This window comes from Mauremys reevesii, linkage group 9 (genome assembly GCF_016161935.1).
Source record: "Mauremys reevesii isolate NIE-2019 linkage group 9, ASM1616193v1, whole genome shotgun sequence".
Lineage (NCBI taxonomy): Eukaryota > Metazoa > Chordata > Testudines > Geoemydidae > Mauremys > Mauremys reevesii.
The window spans coordinates 46,824,600-46,843,180 of record NC_052631.1 but is presented as its reverse complement, the minus strand read 5'-3'; the positions used below and the strand labels follow the sequence as shown (position 1 = coordinate 46,843,180).

The 18,581-nt window shown below is 44.6% G+C and overlaps 1 protein-coding gene across 4 annotated transcripts; it reads right to left on the bottom strand.

Annotated features, from left to right (window-relative positions):
• Positions 1–5: 5 nt before the first annotated feature.
• Positions 6–16,914, bottom strand: AMMECR1L (AMMECR1 like). Of its 4 annotated transcripts, none has more exons than XM_039487394.1 (8): positions 16,897–16,914; positions 14,791–14,897; positions 11,288–11,732; positions 6,691–6,801; positions 5,980–6,094; positions 5,125–5,215; positions 4,010–4,106; positions 6–1,933 (listed from the first exon to the last, which is right to left on the bottom strand). In XM_039487394.1, the coding sequence occupies exons 3-8, from the start codon at positions 11,692–11,694 to the stop codon at positions 1,822–1,824; spliced, it is 933 nt and encodes a 310-aa protein (XP_039343328.1). In that variant the 5' UTR covers positions 11,695–11,732; positions 14,791–14,897; positions 16,897–16,914; the 3' UTR covers positions 6–1,821. The 4 variants fall into 4 exon arrangements, with proteins under 4 accessions (XP_039343328.1, XP_039343326.1, XP_039343329.1 ...); XM_039487392.1 differs by lacking the exon at positions 16,897–16,914 and adding an exon at positions 16,489–16,849; XM_039487395.1 differs by lacking the exons at positions 14,791–14,897; positions 16,897–16,914 and adding an exon at positions 16,489–16,849.
• Positions 16,915–18,581: the final 1,667 nt, after the last annotated feature.

The following is an 18,581-nucleotide window of genomic DNA, read 5'->3' as shown; positions in this document are numbered from 1 at the left end:
TCTAGTTTGTAACAAGACTGATTTATTCTCAGCAGCAGGAAATCGTGAAACAATCCCTTCATCTTCAAACTTGTTTCATCTACATCACAAGGGAAATGTGGCAGTTCATAAGAATGACCCAGTACAGAAGCAAGGCTGGGACAATATTGCACAGATATCCAAAATAGGACCCCCTCCTTTTCCTCACATCTACATTTCCCCAACAGCAGCACAACATGACACTGACAAGCAAAACTGCAGGGTTTTGTTCACTTCTTCAGAGGAATTAGAAGGAACAGCATGCACAGTTTTGAGGTTTCTTACAGACCCACTTCCCACATAAGGAGAGAACTTGTGTAAATTTCAGTCTGATATTCCCAGCCAGTTTAAAAAGCCAGCATTACCACACATATTTTAGAGGATATATGCCATCAAATAGCCATTAGTCCATTATGCTCTTAATCTGCATTTTCTTTGACCATTCTTTCCCTTTTACCAAGATATTTGTAAGAAGCTTGTATAATCGTTTTACAGTCCCTGATTATTAATTTAGAGGTGCCATAATCCAGTATTCAGGACATCATTCAGTGACTTGGGTAGGAGGAGTATGCGTACTGGAAAAGAAGATGCTTCCATTTAATGGCAAATATCTTGTGTAATCAGCAGTGATGGGTGAGGAAATACAAAATGCACAGGAATTTAATAGGGTTTGGGTAAAACTGATATTTAAAAAAAAATTGCTTGGTGTGGCAATGACTAAATTGTGTTAGACAATGACTTACAAGCTAACCTACATAGCTTTACTCTGTAGACCTGCCTTGAACTGGAACATCAACAACTCCCATATCAGATCAATAGTCACCCTAGAGAAAGTGGCCGTCCTGTTGAAAGGAATGTCTCCGAGAGTGCTTGCTTGACTTAAACAACTTTCAGGCACTAGATTAATTTGTATAACTGCAATCAATGCCCTGCAAGAGCCCCCTCCCATTCCCCAATCCATCGTAGGTTCTACCACCAGTGTCTAAGGCAGTAAGTAAGCCTAGTTGTAACTGAGAAGAGATCTTCCAGGCAGACTCAAGAACCTCACCATTTCTGTTCAATAGCAAGCTACATCATAAAACACTGTTTAAACCAGAAAACTGAATATGAACCAGAAGAAGAGGGCTGGAGAATTCAACTGACAGTGGAATCTGAGAATTAAAGCCTTCTGGGGTTTGTTTAAGCAATGCTTTCATTTGTAATACCATCCAAAGGGTGTTCACATCTTTAAATGGTTTCCATCCAGGAGGAGGGGGTGCTATCCAGATGTTCAACCCTCCCCTTAACATGATGTCCACCTGTGATGTTTGGGGACTGTAATCAGCTCTTGATACACAACAAATACCAGAGATTAAAAAAAGAATTTAAAATAACCTAAAAATGTTTTGTTGGACTCCGTTGCCCAGACTGCCAGAGGAACGCTCCTACTTGATCTGGGGGGGCTTTCATAATTAACAATTCAAGTTTCCAGAACGTAGGACATACAAGGGCAGAGCAATCTGAAGTGGCACTTTCACTCCCAGAGGTCTTCTGCACCTCACTGCAATTCCTAGTCATGGAGCCCCAATCCAACTAAACCCCCATTTCGAGGGAAGGCTGAGATAAGGCTTGGGCCCCTGAAGTTCTGTCACACTCACATCATTCCCCCCAGGTCAGCTGGAAGGCAGACTTGGCAACGGAAGCTAGCATCATAAAATGGTGCAGTAATAGAAGTAACTGGACCAAGAAGAGGAGGCATCTGCCCCAATGATGTCGTAGCCATTGGTGGCAACTGGGGGGCGGGACTGGTCATGCAGCCGTGTGTCAGGAGTAATGATTGTAGAGAGGTGGGGCATGAAGAGTGCCATTCTGGAAACAATGCTGACGGGAAGCCATATATTCTGCATAACTGATTGTCACCTTTTCACTGCGGTACCTGGGAGGAAACAGGAAATAACAGAAAGTAACTACAGTACAATATTCATCAGCAAAACTATCAAGTGTGTACTTATTATCTTAATTTATGTAGCATCACAACGGTTGAGCAACCTCACACAGAGCAAGGTGGGCTCCGTGCCTGAAAAAAATGTAAGTTGTGAAATTAGAGTGAAAGACTGAAGAAGTGCTTTGTGTCTCTATCCATCCATCCTGTAAGCAATGCCTAACATTTTTCAAAGTTGGGTGCCTAAAATCAGGTTCCTAAACAAATATTTAGACATATGATCAACATGATCAGATTTCCAACAGTGAGACCTCTCAGATGTCAATGAGTACTCAGCACCTTTGAGAATCAGGCTACTTTGATGCAGGTGCCTAAATATGAATATAGGTACCTAACTTAAGGCATCCAAGCATGTAAGTTTTGGCTCATGATTCAAGAGAGGACACAAGTGACCTGTACTAGGTTAGCACCAATGACTGACAAAAGATATTTGTTGCCTATAAACAGAATACTGTTTATATCAGACCATGCAAGTCCTTCTAGATAGCTCCCTTTTCCACACACATTAGGTGTTTTAGCATCACATATTTCAACATCAGAGCCTGACTTGAGACAACTGTAGTTACAGCATTTCAGGAAGTGGTAGTCTGACACTGGCAACAAGCTGCCAGTTTGCATTCGTTATGCATGTCCGCTTTGAGAAAAGCCATAAGCAGAGGAGTTAAACTTTTAGGGAAACAGTAGAATGTTATTCACCCCCGGTGTGAATTTAATTTTTAATATACTTGAAACATTTATGAAATGACTAATAAAGCTTCAAAGTAAAGGAGGGTTTCCTGAAGAGTGTACATCACTACTTTATGTTCCACCATCAGAATCCAAAAAATCTGAGGGTCCATTTTGGGAAACTTGTGAATTTCTACAACAGATAAGGGTTTGCTTCCATGCACAGCATTTTACATATGTACACAACAGCTGAAGGCAAGTCCATATTATCCCTGGTTTTAATGAATCTTCATCCCATCCTTTCGTCTGTTACTATCCCACATTTCCACTTCCTTGCTCTAGGGATGAGGGCTGACAAGAAGCAGAATGTTCCCATTTTTACCCAAAACACCCATATCCTGCAGACACTGCTTCCTCCTAGCAGACACAAAGGGAATAGAACCAACAGTGCAGCTGGGAGCATGGACAGGTGGGAAAGTCTGAAAACAAGCCTACTTTAAGGCTGCTTCCACTTTAAAAGAGCTTTACCTTCCTTACAGATATACCACCCTATTGAGTAATATATGGACAAAAAACCCTTCAAAACCAGACTCCAATGAGAAACTGCTGAATTGGAATTAATTTGAAAACTAGACACGATTAAATTAGGCTTGAATAAAGACTGGGAGTGAATGGGTCATTACACAAAGTAGAACTATTCCCCCTACTGTTACTCAAAACTTCTTGTCAATTGTTGGAAATGGGCCATCCTGTTTATCACTACAAAAGTTTTTTTTCCTCCTGCTGACAATAGCCCACCTTAACTGATTACTCTCGTTATAGTTGGTATGGCAACACCCATTTTTTCATGTTCTGTGTGCGCGCATATTATATATATATATAAAATCTTCCTACTGTATTTTCCACTGCATGCATCCAATGAAGTGGGTTTTAGCCCACAAACGCTTATGCTTAAATACATTTGTTAGTCTCTAAAGTGCCACAAGTATTTCTCATTCTTTTTGCATCTACCTTATGTTAGCTTAGTGAGTTCTACTTCTTTTAATCTTTCAGCTTGATAAATGTCAAGTAAATTTAGAGGCGGTAAAATTTCATTTGGAATTTGCTCACTTGGAGGTGCCCAGCTTCATTACTTCTGCATGAACTGAACATGTTATACTGTGTTGCAATATAAGCTCTCTACCTCATGTATAACATTTACGATGCTGGCCTTCAACCTACACCTCTCATCTGAATGTGACGTGTCAGTATTGGTATCAAAGGCAAGCAGAAAATGGATTAAGTGTTTTTGAAACCAATAATATACTATCTGATTAAGTTAAAACTACAAAGCTGTCAGCTTACCTGGTGAGTTTAATTGTTTTCCTAAAGTCATTGGTAATAGGAGCCTTAAATCCACCTTTCCTGAGCAAGGAGTCTATGGTCTGGATCTGATCCCAGTCTGTTGAGAAGCAACAGCAAGGGGGATTATTATTTTAGTAAACAGCCACATTGTAAAAAAAAGGGAGAGACAAACAGGGCAGTAGAAAACCAGAAAAACCAGTGCTGACAAAAAACGGAACATACAGCAGGTTACAGACTGAGCCTTATAAACACACTGAGTGAGTTGGACATGCATGGTCTCATCCTTGCACACTTATCTACACACACTCCAACCCTTCTAAAATCCTAGGGGAACTGTAACTCCTGTAATATAGCATCTTAGTGTTCTTCTGGGAAGGTCTCCGCCCTGCTACTGCTGCATGGACCGCTGACCCATTTCTCCATGTACCACTCAAGTTTAGTTGTCTAAATCTTAAAATAATACCTAGCTCTTATAGAGTTGAATTTGGATCAGCCTGATGGTCTAGTGACAACACAGTGCACTGCTGTGTGAGAGATCAGAATTAATATTGCTACCTTGGTCTTTTGCCCCAGGGCCAGCAGGATGTGACAACTCAACTCTGCAGTGTGGAGGAAAGGAGGCGATATTTTGTGCAGTTACAATGGTGGCCATTGCTAGTTGAGTGGGAATTGTGCTCAAAGGGTGCCTGGCTCCTGCCCTCATCTAGAGAAAGCTACATTAGCAAGAATGAAGAGAAAAGTGTCTCTCCTGTTGGAGTGCTGGTGCTGCGTGGCCTGCAGGTATCCTTGGTGGTGGGAGAAACATGAAAGAGGAAACATGCAACGCTGAATAAAGCTGAAAGGTCCAAACTTCAAGATCCTCCACTGCTTAAGTCCGGGATCCTTTTCACCCTAAAGGACTCAATTGTATGTACACATGGGAGGGGAAGAAGGGCCAGATGAAAGCCAGACAGCAGTTGTGTAGAGTGTCTGTTAGCCAAATGATGTTTGGTGTTTGTGGCTCTAGTGGAAGGCCTTTCACAGCTATTGCAATCTAGACCCACAATCCTTAACTTTAAATATGCCAGTTCTGTGACAAGATGAACTGCCATATATGGCAGCCATCTGAAACCCACCTTGTTCCTTAGCAACCTCAGGTAAGTACGTGGCTGTACGTTTGACACCTTTCTCATTGATGAACTCTATTCTGATCCCATGGATCCCAACCTACAAATGGAAATGAAAAGCCAAGTCAGAGGTATTTGCTGGGATTGAATCCCTGACTGACTCATCTTCATCAAAGCACAATGCATCACTGCACCAGTCTGGCCACATTCCTGCCATGGTAAAGGACTTTCTCTCTTTCCCAGGCCAGCCTAACCAAAGGCTTCCCCAGATGGGAAAATGGCCCCCTGCCTCTTCTTCCAGGCCAGCACAACCAGTCTTCCTGCCTCCTCTCCTGGGCCAAACTAGGCCACAGACTTCTAACAGGGCAAAGAGCTTCCCATCTCCTCTCCTGGGCCAGCCAGGCCATGAGTTCCTGTAGAGGAAGAGTCACACCAGCAGACTACACCCACAAGCCATAAACTTTGGCAAGCCCCTCTTATTTCGCCTTATAAAATGAATGCATTTCCATGTACTGTCTCCCTAGCATTCTGACGCCGATTGGCTCCTTAGGACCTAAACTATATCCTCCTCTAATCCCTAATGTCCTCACATTCCACCAAATTGTCTCTAGATCCCAAAAAAACAGCCACATCCTCACCTCCCTTAACCCCCCAATCAGATCCCTTCCCAACCACAACAGGACTATTCATCCATCACTTAACTGGCCTCTTTCCTGTCTCCTCTTGTTTTCCATCCCCAGTTCCTCTGAGCCCAGTTATAACATCCATACACCCTTGTAATGAAGGAGACACATTACCATGTACTAACCCGAACCCGAATGGAACGAGAGAGTGATGCAGAGTTCCAAATGCACCTGTTCTCACCTCCCAGTCCAGGTAGTCACTGGCATCCTCAAAGTTAGTGAGGAGGGAGACAGAGCAGAAAAGTTTAGGCAGCTCCTCACGGGTCAGGGGGGGAAATCGGCTGTCCTTAAGTGCACTACAGAGGGATAGAAACACATGGCCTAAAACCAGACACTGCATCAACATTTCAGACACCCACAGAGTCATTACATTTAAAACCTGCCTTAGATTACAGAAAACAGTTTCTCCAGTCACAAGAGGTGGAGGACATTGTAAGTAATCCTACCCTGTTATCGTCATATTATGTATCCAGAGACCTCAACATAGTTCACTAGAAGAAACAACAGAGCCTCTCTGGATTTGTAAAGAAATTGTCGCTTTGGCAAGAGAAGTGAAACTGAATTATCCACCAAAACGTGCAGGCTGCGGGCACATTCAGCATGTAAATAAGTTTGAAATTACCTTTAAAAAAATTAAGAGGTCAAGCAAAATCCAGATGTCACAGATAACAGAAGACTCAGCTGTTGCAGAGATGGTCCATAAGGTCCCTGGTATGTCACGTTTTTTCAACTATCGTGCAGTTCTGAACGTTTCTTTTATTATGAAATGTATAAAATTATACAGATTTATAAATCTAATAAAATTTCTCTGATGCGTTGAGTCCTCTTTAAAAACAGAGGTCTTTAGCACATTAGGTTGGTCTCAGAATTACTTCATTTTCAGTGTCATTACCTGGTTAATGTGTATTCCCTGAGTCCTGAATGAAGATTCATGGCTGAGAAGGTTCCAATGCAGCCACGAAGCCGCTTGTCTCGCCCCGTCTTCCACGTCACAAAAAGCGGACTGAAAAGGCAAAACAAACACACACTATCCTCAAAGAATCCCAGCCTTGGGGGAGACCAGCAAAGTGTGAAAAAGCAAGTGTGTGCTTACTCTGATAAGCACCAGTGTGCCATCAGTTACCCAGTAATTTTTTATTAAAGGCATTTCCTCCCTCTTTTCTCACGACAGATCAGTATCTGTCACCTTTTCCCATGAGCAGCAGAGTTGCTTAACTCCACAGGCTGCCTTTCTGTGCAAGTCTCTGAATTGTTGGTATTGTCCACTAGTTTATACACAAATCCACAACAAATTAACGTAGGTGAAACAAACACCTATACATTTATAACTTTAAAACTGAAGGATGCCAAAGCGCTGCACAAAAAGCACACACTTAGGGTTGTGAAAAAAGCTTTTCTTCAGGAAAAAAACAAACCTAGATTTTTCTGGGTTATGTCCAAGTTCTGACGTCTGGGTCAATTTCCCAGGGCTAGGAAAGTTTTTATTCATTACTCCTTTTGCCTTTGTTTCATTTGATTTATATTTATGGAGATTCTCTCCTGCTGAACAGACATTCCTGACTAAACAAAAACAAAATACTACATCATCCCACCCTCTTACACAGTTTTATTGCAATTTTTCACACCTTTCTCCCCCAAGAATTTACATTAACATATTTGCAGGATTTTTTGTTTTTTTTTGGAGGGGGGGGAGGTTGATATGAGAAACAGTAGGCTCTAATTTCAATCTGTGAATTAAATTAACTCCTAACTTTTTTAGAACAGGAAAGTGATGGGATTGTCAAGGTTTTCATTATACCTTTCTTGTTTTTCAGTAGGCCCAGATGGGAAGCCTGCAGGGGGGAGAGGAACAGGAATGGGTGGAGTCATTGGTGGCTGGAGAGGAGGTTGTGATTAGTGGGTGGAATAGTCTCATTAGCTGTTGGGAGAAGGGAGAGAGTTTTGTGAAGGGCTGAGAGGAGGTATAAGGTCATGAAGTGTTAGGAGGTTTGCTAGAATCTATAAACTTCTGATGTACAGGTGTTTAGAACACTATTTAAAATCCAATGAGGAAAGTGACACCCAATAACATCCCTGAGCAACAATGGAATTGCCATATTGGATCAAAGTCAGTCACCATTAGTTCAGTACCCTACCACTGACAGTGGCCAGTACCAGACAGTTCCAGAGGAAGGAGCAAGAAAGACTCAAGTGGCAATTGTGGAATAATCTGCCCAAACAGGAAGTTGGAAAATTCTTCCACAACCATTAGCAACCTGCTGGTTGGTTGAATGCAAAGAAACACAGGATTGATGGTTTGAGCAATGCTTGGTGGAACTCTCAGGAGAATGCATCTCTACATTTTCATCCAGCTACTGCATACTGAAACTGGCAACGAGCATGTGGAAAAACATAATACACATTTCACATAACAGACTCTATAGAGAGGTACTAAACTTGCAAAAAGAGATTTCCAAGGAATTTAACAGACTATAGGATGATGACCTTACTGCCACAGACTCAGTGGAAATTTGGCTTGATCTAGAAAATACTAGAACCACACAAGGACAATTAAAAAAAATAAAATCAGTAACGCTCTGGAACCCTTCCTTTACTTAGCTAACATGACACTGATCCCAAAGAGAAAGGTCACAGGTTGAGTCCAGAAAAAGAGGGAGAGGCTGATACATGGTTGATGGAACATAATCCTGAGTTAGTTCCATCTTTTCTAGGATTGAAATTGAAGATGCATATTTCTACCCAAAATCTATGTTTTCAATGAACTACGTTGCCACTTTTTTGCATCAATATGATGGAAATATAATCTCAGAGGGCAGGATAGTTGAATTCAGAATGGTGTCAATTTTTAGAAGACCAGCATACTTGATGCTGTACAGCCAGCATCAATTGTGCATGTTTTTAGCACATTCACATTGCTTTGTTCAAAACTTCTTAAAATAATGTTGATGCTGAAAAAGGATATAATTTGGTAAAAGTATCCTGGTACCAGAGGACAGACAAAATATAGTTAGGCTTCACTAATTAGCAAACTAGGAACTTGATTATGATATTCTTATTGGTTTGCCTACTTCTAGAATTATGAGCTTTTTCTTTTTATAACAAGGGCATCTACTTTACCATTTGTCTAGCATACCTGTCTGTCCACATGATCTGGTCACTATTAGTGCATACCTTTGTCTCTTGTCTATACCTCTTAATTATAAGTTAACAGAGTGAAAAGGACACCATTGCAAATTACTTCTGTGTTTTTAGTCTAATTGCTTTGAGCACTTGGTTTTATATAGTCTATTACACTTCTGTCTCATGCCCCAGCATGGCAACATCATCCCATAGAGGGAACCTATACTCATGCTCTTCCTAAGGGCGTGAGAGAGAGTGTTTGCTAGTAGCAGCAAAGCAAAAGAAGGAACCAAGGCTTTGGAACTGTGCTCTGGCTCTGGAGCAGGCTCCAGGCAAAAACCTTCAACTCTACTGCTCCGGAGCTGCTTCGCGCTCCAGCTCCAAGCTCCGCTTCAAAGCCCTGGAAGAAACAGAAAGCACTTGCACTGAGTAAGGGGAAGGAGGAGATAGGCCCACAGATGTGATGTTCTGCTCTTTTTAGGAACTTTATAAGTATCACCTTAGGAACAGAAAACCCCTTATTAAAAAAGAGCAATTTTAAGAACTCGAGATGTACTATCAAAAACTTGAATTATTTAAAATTAGTCAGCTGAACAGTGCCTTTTAACTCTCAAGTGTTCTGTAACAGAGTTTGTATGAAAGAGGTTATACAAAATAAAGTTGCATTATTGACTTGGGAATAGACAAAACAATACAGCTCATCTTCCTGTTCCAAGCAGCAAGCAACAAACAATGAGCAGGTTAATATATATTTTTCCAAAAGAAACCCTGTCGTCCCAGGGAATGACAAGGAAATATTTAGATTTGGATATTACCAGCAACTATTTTATAGTCTAGCCTAGACCATTTCTCTGCTCAAATGTATTTATAGTGCATTAGTGTACAGTATGCAGACAGAATCCTCATGTGATGACAATTGCACAGATACACAACCTATGTCATGTGGATGCCACATATTGATAACTGAATGGGGGTGGAGGCATCCAGTCTATTTAATAAGTCTATAACAAGCTTAGCTATTGACAAAGGTGGATGGGTACTTTTACATAAATTTTACATTAATGTAAATTAACATTAAAAATTAAAGCAATTTATTTTTATCCACTTTTGGTGGTGGCTCATCTGTGCCACAACCCCTCTTTAAGGAGTCCCACAGAGGTCAATTCTCAGCCCACTGTTCTTTTCTATCTGCTTCTTTGTCAGATTTGACACCTGTAATGTCTTGTCATCCACGCTCTCTGCTTGCCTTGACTAAGTAAACTTGGGGGTTCTTCAACTTCCTCAGCTAAACCTCACAGATGGAAATGCTTGAGGAGTATCCTCACAGAACTAATCCATCTCCTGTCTTTCTCCTAGACACCTTCTTTGTTCATAGCCTTGATGTCATCCCTGATTCGGGACTCTCCATCTCTTCTATAGCTGCCTAACACCATCTCCACAACACTGCCCATCTACACCATTGCTTTGATTCCTCCAAATCGTCATTATCACTGACTATTGCAATTATCTTGCTCATCCTCTCACACATGCAAAGAATCACCATTGTCTCACCCACATCCTCAACCAACTTCAACTGGCTCATCCTTTATTTCAGGATGGATCTCTTGTTTTCAATAACCTTCCACTGACTTGCTTCAACCTACCTCTGACAGTCTATTCTCCTACCACTCACCAAACAGCAGCCTCATCTCTTCACAAAATCAGCACAATAGGCATGAAGGTTGGTTTCACAGCAGTACCTGCCACATGATGTTGGCTCCCTACCCCACTCTCAAACTTACCATCTTATTTTAAATGTTTTCTGAAAAGCTCCATACCACTTCTGTTTCTCTTACTCTATTTTAACCCTTTTGTACAGTTTGCATGAAAGGCATTATACAAGTTAAAGCTGCATTGTGCTATAATAAGGGTGATATTACTGTATAATTAAGTTCTTTCAGTGAGGAATCAAATCACAGTAGAGGGAAGTTGGGATGCTTTATCGTAAACTGAGATTGTACATCTTGGTAAGGGATATATTGCATTATCTAGCCCATTAGATAGGGAGCTGAAGCTTCTGGGTAAGCCTATTGCTCTTCCCACAGAGTTTCCAAGCTTAAAATTTGCCTTCTATTAGTATGACAAATGGAAATGTCATTTCCTAAATGCCTACTTAAGTCCAAAACAAATCAGATGCGAGTTTTACTCCTTACTTATGGTCAATCTTTTTGGTTTTGATTTTAGAACATCCTACAAGCAGCACAATACCTGTCTTGTATTCCTGAACACTAGTTTGCCTGTTTTCCAAAGATCCCTTCTCCCTCCCCACCAAGTCAGAGCCCTGGGTGCTGGATTGTCAGGTTTCTTCCTGCACACATGGGTTTACTCACTAGGGATCATTGGTAAATCGAGGAAGTCGTGGCTGAGGGAAACCATAGAGATGACAGTAGAGTACGTCAAAGCAGTAGCAGCACATCTCCGCTGTCACTACAAGGTTCTTGGTACTGTTGGCAGTTCCGTTAGATCGAGAAAGGGGACTCAGAGCTCCTGAAGTGGGATTCATTCGAGTAATTGGGGAATTTGCAGGGCCCAAAGTTAAGTCAGATATGTTCTCCCTTCCATTGCTCCCATCTGCATGCTGGTGGTTCTGAAGAGGACCCGAACTTGAGCCTGGCACAGTTGTAGCCTGATTCCCGTGACTGTGTGTTCCACTCCCAGACAATTTGGGTTTCTTTACCCCACAACAGCCTGCTGCCAACTTGGGCTCAAGTGGAGGAACACAGCGTCTTTTTCCCATCCTGATTCAGCACTTGCTGCCTGGAGCACTGCAGAACCCTGGCAAAAAAAAGCAATATAAAAGATTGTTACACTAGGTTAAAAAAAAAGCGAGAGTGTCTTCCTCTCCCCTATTAAAATATTAGACAGGTTCATTTTGGGGGGAAATGACAGAGCAACACACTTACAGATACAAAACAACACCCAAATCATTGTACAGAGAGTAGGTGTTTCAGTGCAGAGTGACAGTGTACATAAGCCAGTATCTCCACCTGATCACACAAATAATTTGACTGGTGAGGCTTACTGTATATTTTAAAAATAAAAGTAGGAAAATTAATACAAGAAAAATCATTTGGCCTCCAAGCAGGAAGTGAAATAGAAAAAAAGTGCTAGGACTCTAGTCACATCCCACTTGGCACCCTTCACTCCCTTGGGGCTCATTCTTCCACCTACTGGCTACTGCCTCTCCCTTAATGGCTGTTGGAACCCACCACATGAAGGGCTCCCTTCCCCACTCTCCTAAAGGATGTGGTCCACAGATCTTTTCTCGCAAGTCTCTTGAGAACCAGGCTGTTGGCTTTCCTCCCCTTGATTCAACTCAGGCCTGATCAATATGTCTCAAGAAGAAAAGGAAACTGCCACCATAAACTGCTGTTTTATAAAAAGAAGTAATTATTACTGCAGACCCCAGCATAGCCAAGCCAGGACTAGAACCACCAGCTGAAGGAAGCTGATAATGTTTGCACACATCAAGTGCCAGCAATACAGACTCAAACCAGGGCTCATGGATAGGAAAGACTGTAGGTGGATGTGTACCAGGGTAGGGAATAGCTTTAAATACAATGTATACCCAGCATAAGAGAAGGAAATGGAGTACCAGACACGGAGGAGGGGGTAGAATTTACCATGGTCAGAGGAGGTGGTGGGGGTGCAGAAGAAAACACTTGTACACTCACAAGATGTAGGGAGGAAAAACTGAGTGCAGGCTCATGCACCCCGGGAGGAAGCAGATTGAATGTAGGCACAGAGACTGGGCACCTGTGCAAGAGGGTCAGCAAATGACTGAGGGTCAGCATGCACAAGGGTGTGTGTGGGGGTAAGAATCTACGTAGATAAGTACATGGTCCCATCACCATAATATCCAAGCATATCAAATTTTAATGTTTTTATCCTCACAACAACCCTATGAGGTAGGGAAGTATCAGCCCCAGTTTTCATAATGGGGAACTAAGGCACGGAAAGTCTAAGTGATTTACCCAAGGTCACAAAGGAAGCGTAGCAGAGTCAGAATCAAAACCAGCTCTCTGTTTGACAGGCCAATGCTTTGACCATTGGACCATTCTTCCAACTTCCAAATATTCAAGTAGTAGGTGAAAGGAGTGCACACACACAGACTGGGAGGAAAAAAACAATTTGGTACATAGCTGATTAAACTGTTTCTGCAGGGGAATTCCCTTTCCCTCTCCTACAACCAAGAGCAATTTAAGCTCTAAAGAGTTACTGTAGCTGCTACAGGACAGTTGTGCTATCCCAAAATGGAACATGATTGATTCGGGATGTTCACAAGTTGTTCTCTCCCTCTGTGGACTACTTCCACGTAAAGTGTTTAGGAACATCAGGACATTTAAAAAAGGGATAGAGAACGGGAAACTACAGCATAAGGAATAATTCTTCAGTGGCTTCAGGGGATAGATAGATGACTTAATTATTTCCTCTCTCGTCCTTCATACCCAAATACAAAAGAAAAATATTAGATGGAAATTATTTCACAGATCATTTTGTCAAATTAAGTGTTTAAGTTTCACATATTTAGACTTCAGTGTTAAGGTGAACCCCTCTGCAATACTGCTGTATTGCCTTCATGAAAACAGTGCATTTATTCACTGTTTTTGCAAACAACTTTTTTTTTTTTTTTTAAATAAAAGTTTAAGATCTGAGCATGTATCATTACACAGGGAGAGAAATGGCATGGAAGGGAGGTCTTCCTGTTCTGATCTCTTCAGAGGCTCTGTATCAGGTAGAACCATCCTGCTAGCAACAGAGCTGCACACATCAATGACTGACTCCTGCATCAGCCAAAAGGCATCACTTATGAGCTACTACTTCCACTCATCCTATACCCCAGCCTTCACAACAGCCAACCTTCAGTTCAATCAAGGTGTTACACTACAAAGATCAAACTTCAGCTCTTCATTTTTGTTACTATAGGACTATAATTCGCTATATGGCAACAGAAACAAGGGCTCCAATCAGTAAAGATAGTCATTTTTGTAGTAACATTCTTGGGTTTTATGAACAAGTGCTGTGATTTATTTTCTATTTTGATATGGATAGGGCAAGAGATACGGTTCTACATGCTTTAAACAAAGTAAAGTGAATGAGTTTAATGCTCATGAAACTAAAGGACTAAATCGCACAGGTATGTGATGTGCTATCTTTCCCATACAACTATGCCCATACACCTCCATCCTGACCTGCAACAGCCCAATATCGCAGTCCGAGTTTGGTTTTGAGCAGTGACCACTCATCCTCCCCAAGTGCTTTGTGAACAAATGAAGACTAGAGTGATACCAAGATTATTTTCACTTGTGACCTAATCTAGAATTTGACTGAGCAGAGATAAAGGCATTAGCTTTCTTCAAAGCAGAAGTTGCCTTTTAATGTGTTTGTAAGGCACCAAGGAGCCTCAATCTGGACACGAGTGTAACACAAATGAACCAAGTCACACCACATAGCTCTCGCTTTATCACTCTTACATTCACCACATATATTCCCTGCTCCATTTACATATTAGACTACATCTTTTGAAAGCAGCAGCAAGACTAACAGTGCATGCTCAAGAAACACTTGTTTCAGAGATTGGGCACTAGAATCTTGGGGTTTCCAGCCATTTAAACAACATATCCCTTAAAAGCACAACATTTGGTCATCCTGCCACAACGTTAGTTTATGATGCAGAGTTGACAAAACATGAAAGCACTTTCAGTTTATCCAAGAAGGCAACTTTAGCACCCTGGGGTGTTGGCAGATTGTTTCTCTCTGTGCTACGAATATAAGTTAGTGCAAAGAAATAGGAGCTTACTATCTTGCTGTATTAGCATGAGGTCATACTTACTGAAAGCAGAAAACTTGTATTGCCAAGAGAGCAGCAGCGTGTGGGGGAAGCTACTTAATATCAGGAATGAATTCTCTTTTCTCAGGTCCCATTCCTATTCCCCAAATCTGAAAGGGAGGATTTCAGGGATTATGTGTTACAGATGAGGCTGAAGTTATAAAATGGTCATTACATGAAGACAAGAATTGTACAAAAGGATTCATGGAAGCTAGCGACTGGAGAGGAGTCCACCCCTAACTACCAGGCCTAGTCGATATACAGGAAGAGGTGGATCAGGTGAAGCCGCTAACAAAGGCTGGATATCTATCAATCACCACATTCCCTGGACCTCTTGCATATGCTGCTGTCTGGGTATAATATAAACTCATGCAGAAGTAAGCATGCAATGAACAGATGTTTTAGTGGAGACACTGTTTTTGATACAATATCAGACAGCATTTCACCTTAGTTAAACTCTGCCCTGGACCAGGAACTGCCTTCCCACCCCTCAGGAAAGGGCAAGGCAGACATAGAGCAATCAGGTGCTTTCAATAAACTCCAATTACTCTAAATACCCCAAGACATAAAACATGGGGAACCTGCAAGGACTAGCAGGGGTAGGGGTAGGGGTGGAGGTGGGGCAAAGCATGTGATGGTGCATGTGCTGTAAGACAGGCAGGAGGAACTGGCAGAGGAGACGTTGGTCTGAGAGGCAATATAGCACATATGGGAGAGGGAAAGAGTTGACTGGGCAAGTGGGGAGGAAGCAGGAGGTGTGGGGGTTTAGGTGGCTGGAGATGACCAGGCAGGGGATGCTGGGGCAGCAGGTGATCAGTTAGGAGGCAAGAAGTGGCTAGTGGGGCCTAAGGGAAGGAAGGTGACTGGGAAGGTGATAGGGCAAGAGATGACTAGATGGGGAAGAGAGTAAGAGGTGACCGGGCAGGGGCAGGAGATGTAAGGTCAGGGGAAAAGGAAGTGATAGGGCAGCAAGTGACTGGGGGGTGGAGGGAAGGAGGAGACAGGGCAGGGGCTGGTGAGGCAGCAGAAGGTGACCAGTTGGGAGGACAGGAAGTGGCTAGTGAAGGCTGGGGGAAGGTAATGGGGCAGCAAATGTAAGGGTGGGGGGAAAAGAGGTGAGTGGGGAGGGAGCAGGGGGGAAAATAGAGGTGAGTGGGGAAAAGGTGATGGGGAGGGAAAGGAGGTGAGTGGGGAGGGGGTGATGGGGCAGAAGCAGCACATGACCAGCTGGGAGGTTAGGAAGTGGCCAGCGAGGGCTGGTGGCAGGTGACGGGGCAGCAGATGTCAGGGTGGGGGGGAAGGAGGTGAGCGGGCAGAAGGTGACCAGAGAGGGAGCAGGGAAAAGGAGGTGAGCGGGAAGGGAGATGACAGGGCAGGGGCTGATGGGGCAGCAGCAGGTGACCAACTGGGAGGGCAGGAAGTGGCCAGCGGGGGCTGGGAGAGGAAGGTGACTGGCCAGGTGATGGGGCAGGAGATGACCGGGACGGGGGCAGCGAGGCTGCTTCTCACCAACAGGCGGCGTCCGAGGCCGCTAAACTTTCCGGGACGGGGGCGCGCGGGGCTGCACAGAGACACCCCCCCCCCCGCGTCCCGGCTCAGGGCGGGGATTTAACCTCCACAGCCCCGCGCGCCGAGAGGGGGCCCGGCTCCCCCAAGCGCACAGGCCGCGGTGGGTGGGGGCCTCGCCGGGGACTTTCCCACCTTCTCCTCCGGCCCCGGCGCCGGACGCGGCTTCTCTGCCGTCTCAGCCCAGCCGCCGCCGCTGCCTCCCCTCCGCCGCCTCCTCCCGCTTCATGGAGCCATGGGCTGGGCAGGGGCTCCCCGGAGAAGCGGGCCCGGCGGGGCGGGGGGGGCCGCACAGCGAAGCCGGGGCGAAGAATCCCCCAAGCCGCCGTGCAGAGGGGCTGGAGGACTGGAAGGGAGCGAGGCAGCACCCAGGTCCTCCCCTATCCCAGAAGCCTCCTCCCTGACAGTGAGGTAATAGGGGGAGAATGTGTACAGTCCGCCAGCCTCCCATCGGCCTCGGCCCGACCATAGAGAAGAAAGGATAGTCTTCCACAAAGAAACCATAGATGCCAAATAGTTCCGCTTCACATCATGTGACCTCACCAGAGGCACGTGACTTTTAATACGAATGAGTTAAAATGGCTCTTCCTCCTCCCCCCCGCCCGCTCTGAGATCGAACCGCGGGCTTGGGCCATTGGCTGACGGAAGGGCCTGACTCACGCGGTGTGAATTCTGCTCTCTTATTGGATAATGGACACGGTCGTAGGAGCGCGCGCGTCCGGGGGCGGAGAAGGGCATGCGCACTAGAACTGAGGGGGGTGGGCGGATCAGATTCCGCTGTGTAGGCAGCGGTTGGGTGAAGCTCCGCGCGACAGCCCCGACTCTAGTGTAGACGCGGCTGTGCCGCAAAGCGGCGACCTCAGCTAGGTGGGTCATGTCTCTGGAGGGGGCCAGGACTCGTCTACAGTGACCGCTTCTGACTGGCTGAGCTGAGGCCAGCGCCAGCCGTAGCGTCAGGGTCAGCACGCCCGAGCGGGCATCTCGGAGCGAGCTGTGCCCACCCGGGAAGCGGGGGGTGTTGGTGCCTGCTCAGTGGCAGCTGGCAGAGGCACAGCAGCGACTGGTGACTGTGCAGCCGTTTGGGGGCTCCCTTATTCCAGCTGGTCTTACCACTTGGGCATGGCCATTGGCTACACTACACAATTATGTTGGCCTGTATTACACCTGTGAAGTGCTGCCTCAGTAATTAAATTGCTTTTGTGCCTGCACCCTATGTTCATAAGAATGGCCATACTGAGTTAAACTAAAGGTCCATCTAGCCCAGTATCCTGTTGTCCAACGGTGGGAATGAACAGAACAGTTAATCACCAAGGGTATGTCTACAGCATTACTCTAATTTTACAGAATTCGATTTTTGGTAACAGATTGTGTAAAGTCTAGTGCATGCGTCCATAGTAACCACATTAGTTTGGTGGTGTGCATCCATAGTGCCAAGGCTAGCGTTGACTTCTGGAGTGTTGCACTGTGGTAGCTATCCCATAGTTCCTGCAGTCTCCCCCGCCCATTGGAATTCTGGGTTGAGATCCCAATGCCTGATGGGGCAAAAAAAAACATTGTCATGGGTGGTTCTGGGTACATGTAATCAGGCTCCTCTCTCTCTCCCCCTCCGTGAAAGCAACGGCAGACAATCGTTTTGTGCCTTTTTTCCTGGATTACCTGTGCATACGCCATACCACGGCAAGCATGGAACCCTCGCAGCTGACCGTCACCATATGTCACCTGGGTGCTGGCAGATGTGGGACTGCATTGCTACTCAGCAGCAGCTCATTGCCTTTTGGCAGCAGATGGTGCATTATAACTGGTAGCCGTTGTTGTCGTACTCCTGGGTGTTGCTTTAGCTGACCTCGGTGAGGTCAGTCAGGGGCACCTGGGCAGATATGGGAGTGACTCGGCCAGGTCATTCCCATCTTCTGCTGAGCATCCAGGAGATGATGATGGCTAACAGTCATACTGCACCATCTCCAGGCAAGCACCCAAGAGATGACGATGGCTAGCAGTCATAATGCAGCATCTTCTGCCGAGCACCCAGGAGATGATGATGGCTAGCAATCGTACTGCACTGTCTGCTGCCAGCCTAAGATGTAAAAGATAGATGGAGTGGATCAAAACAAGAAATAGACCCAGTTTGTTCTATATTCATTTGTTGTCTCTGTCCCTCCGTGAAATCAACGGCCTGCTAAACCCAGGGTTTGAGTTCAATCCTTGAGGGGGCCATTCTGTGTGACAGT

Bases quoted from the DNA above. Each gene is read 5' to 3' on its own strand.
- AMMECR1L (XM_039487394.1), bottom strand. From the start codon at position 11,694: ATGGGAAAAAGACGCTGTGTTCCTCCACTTGAGCCCAAGTTGGCAGCA. The intron at 6,095-6,690 runs GTAATGACACTG...ATCCCTCTGTAG, and splicing joins AGGGAATACACATTAACCAG to TGCACTTAAGGACAGCCGAT. The intron at 1,934-4,009 runs GTAAGCTGACAG...GTTTCCTCCCAG, and splicing joins AAAACAATTAAACTCACCAG to GTACCGCAGTGAAAAGGTGA.